This window comes from Perkinsus marinus, assembly GCF_000006405.1.
Source record: "Perkinsus marinus ATCC 50983 genomic scaffold scf_1104296951768, whole genome shotgun sequence".
Lineage (NCBI taxonomy): Eukaryota > Perkinsozoa > Perkinsida > Perkinsidae > Perkinsus > Perkinsus marinus.
Window position 1 is genome coordinate 1 of NW_003209130.1, and position 1,744 is coordinate 1,744.

General features: G+C 46.3%; 2 protein-coding genes across 2 annotated transcripts; both read left to right on the forward strand.

Annotated features, from left to right (window-relative positions):
• Positions 1 to 334: 334 nt before the first annotated feature.
• Positions 335 to 688, forward strand: Pmar_PMAR000282 (glutaredoxin, putative; the record flags this gene model as incomplete). The annotated part of the gene is made up of 2 exons (XM_002777436.1): positions 335 to 535; positions 590 to 688. 2 exons carry the CDS (start codon positions 335 to 337, stop codon positions 686 to 688), a joined length of 300 nt encoding a protein of 99 aa, XP_002777482.1.
• A 153-nt stretch (positions 689 to 841) lies between these two features.
• Positions 842 to 1,339, forward strand: Pmar_PMAR000283 (glutaredoxin, putative; the record flags this gene model as incomplete). Its single annotated transcript, XM_002777437.1, has 4 exons — positions 842 to 992; positions 1,040 to 1,128; positions 1,178 to 1,261; positions 1,304 to 1,339. The coding sequence occupies 4 exons, from the start codon at positions 842 to 844 to the stop codon at positions 1,337 to 1,339; spliced, it is 360 nt and encodes a 119-aa protein (XP_002777483.1).
• Positions 1,340 to 1,744: the final 405 nt, after the last annotated feature.

Sequence of the window (1,744 nt, forward strand, 5' to 3'; positions counted from 1 at the left end):
ATACAGGCCTGCCCTTCTTGGCCAAATGTGACGAGCGTTTTGTGTGTTGGTTAGTACAAAGTATTCCACGATATCTCGCCTGAGCTCAGCTACCTACACTCATCCCAATAGCAAGCTTGGTGGGATGAGATATTATCGCCCGTTGTGAACCGCATGTTGCGGTCCGCAACGATTATGTATATTTTCCGGCAGGAACTCCTTTGAGATGTCTCAACTGTGGAGTAGCTCAGGATCGGTGTCAAGAAGATAACATAAATTGATTTCATCACTTAGTTCACTTTTCCTTAATCACCATTTTTCCCTCCGTAGTTTGTTAAAGCTTCTTATACGTGAGATGTCAGTCAAGAGCTTCGTTGATAACGAGATTGCCTCCAACAAGGTCGTGCTTTTCGGCAAGTCGTATTGTCCCTATTGCACGAAGGCGAAAGGGGCTCTTGCTTCAATCAACGCCAATCCCAAAGTTATCGAACTCGATCAACGTGACGACTGCTCGGACATTCAAGACTACTTAGGCCAGCTCACTGGTGCTCGTAGTGTAGGGCCCACTGTTCTCAATCCGAGGGCTTGTGATTGATGCTTCTTTCGACAGGTCCCACGTGTATTCGTGAACCGCAAGTTCATTGGTGGAGGTGATGACACTGTAGCCAAGGTCAAGAGCGGGGAGTTGAAGAAATTAATCCAAGCTTGATTCATATCAAACTGTTAGTGGACCAGAGATACCCCTTCGTTTGCTAAAAATGCTCCCAGGGTATCTTTGAGAGGAGAGTTCTGTTATTTGAAGGGGACGATTGACTTGAGTTAGTTTGGTAGTACCGGCCGTATAGCTGCATTACCAATAGGCATGGGTAGCTGTCTATCATCTAATCCTCCAGTCGATATAGAGCAAGTAAAGAAGTTTGTTGATGGCGAAATTGCGGATAATAAGGTGATGGTCTTTAGCAAAAGCTATTGCCCACACTGCAAGAAGGCTAAGTCCGCCTTGAATAGCATCGGTAGTAACGGGACGTCTGCTAGTGAACGCCGACAACACTTGATGCAGGGGCTGAATACAAGGTGGTGGAGTTGGATGGTCGCTCGGACTGTGCTGCTATACAGGATTATCTCAATGAGATTACTGGTGCTAGAACGGTGGGTCTTCAGTTTCTAGTGGAAGTCACCAGTCCGTGTGGTCCCACAGGTACCAAGAGTTTTTATTGATGGGAAATGTATTGGTGGAGGCAGTGAGACGGTCGCTTTGAAGAATAGTGGCGAACTGCAGAAGGTAGGAATCAATGATTCTAATCGTGGTGAGATATATTTACAGATGCTCAATCTCCCCGACAAAGGGAATCAGCAATAAAGTCGCTAGTTTTTGCCCGTGACTGTCGTGGAGCTTCTTGTACTACTTCAGAGGTTCGCACTAGTTGTCGGCAGTTAACCGATTTTTTCTCGATACACTAAACTGGAGCAATCCAGTTGTAGTCTACTACTTTCCATTGACGAGCTTGGCTCCATTAATCCTGTGGCGTTGCAGTGGTGGTGGAATTGATGAAACACGAGGGTGATAAGAGGAATCTCAGACAGTTGGTGTTATCGGCATTCTCACGGCATGCCTCGAAAACATAAGTCTCATGGTTCACCAGCGACTCCCTCGTCAATTTCGTCATCGTCATCGTCCACCAATAGAGGGAGCCCCAATCGGAGTATTGCTGAGTGTCGAGAATAAAATCAGAAGTGAGATGGGATCATACGGAATACAATTGTC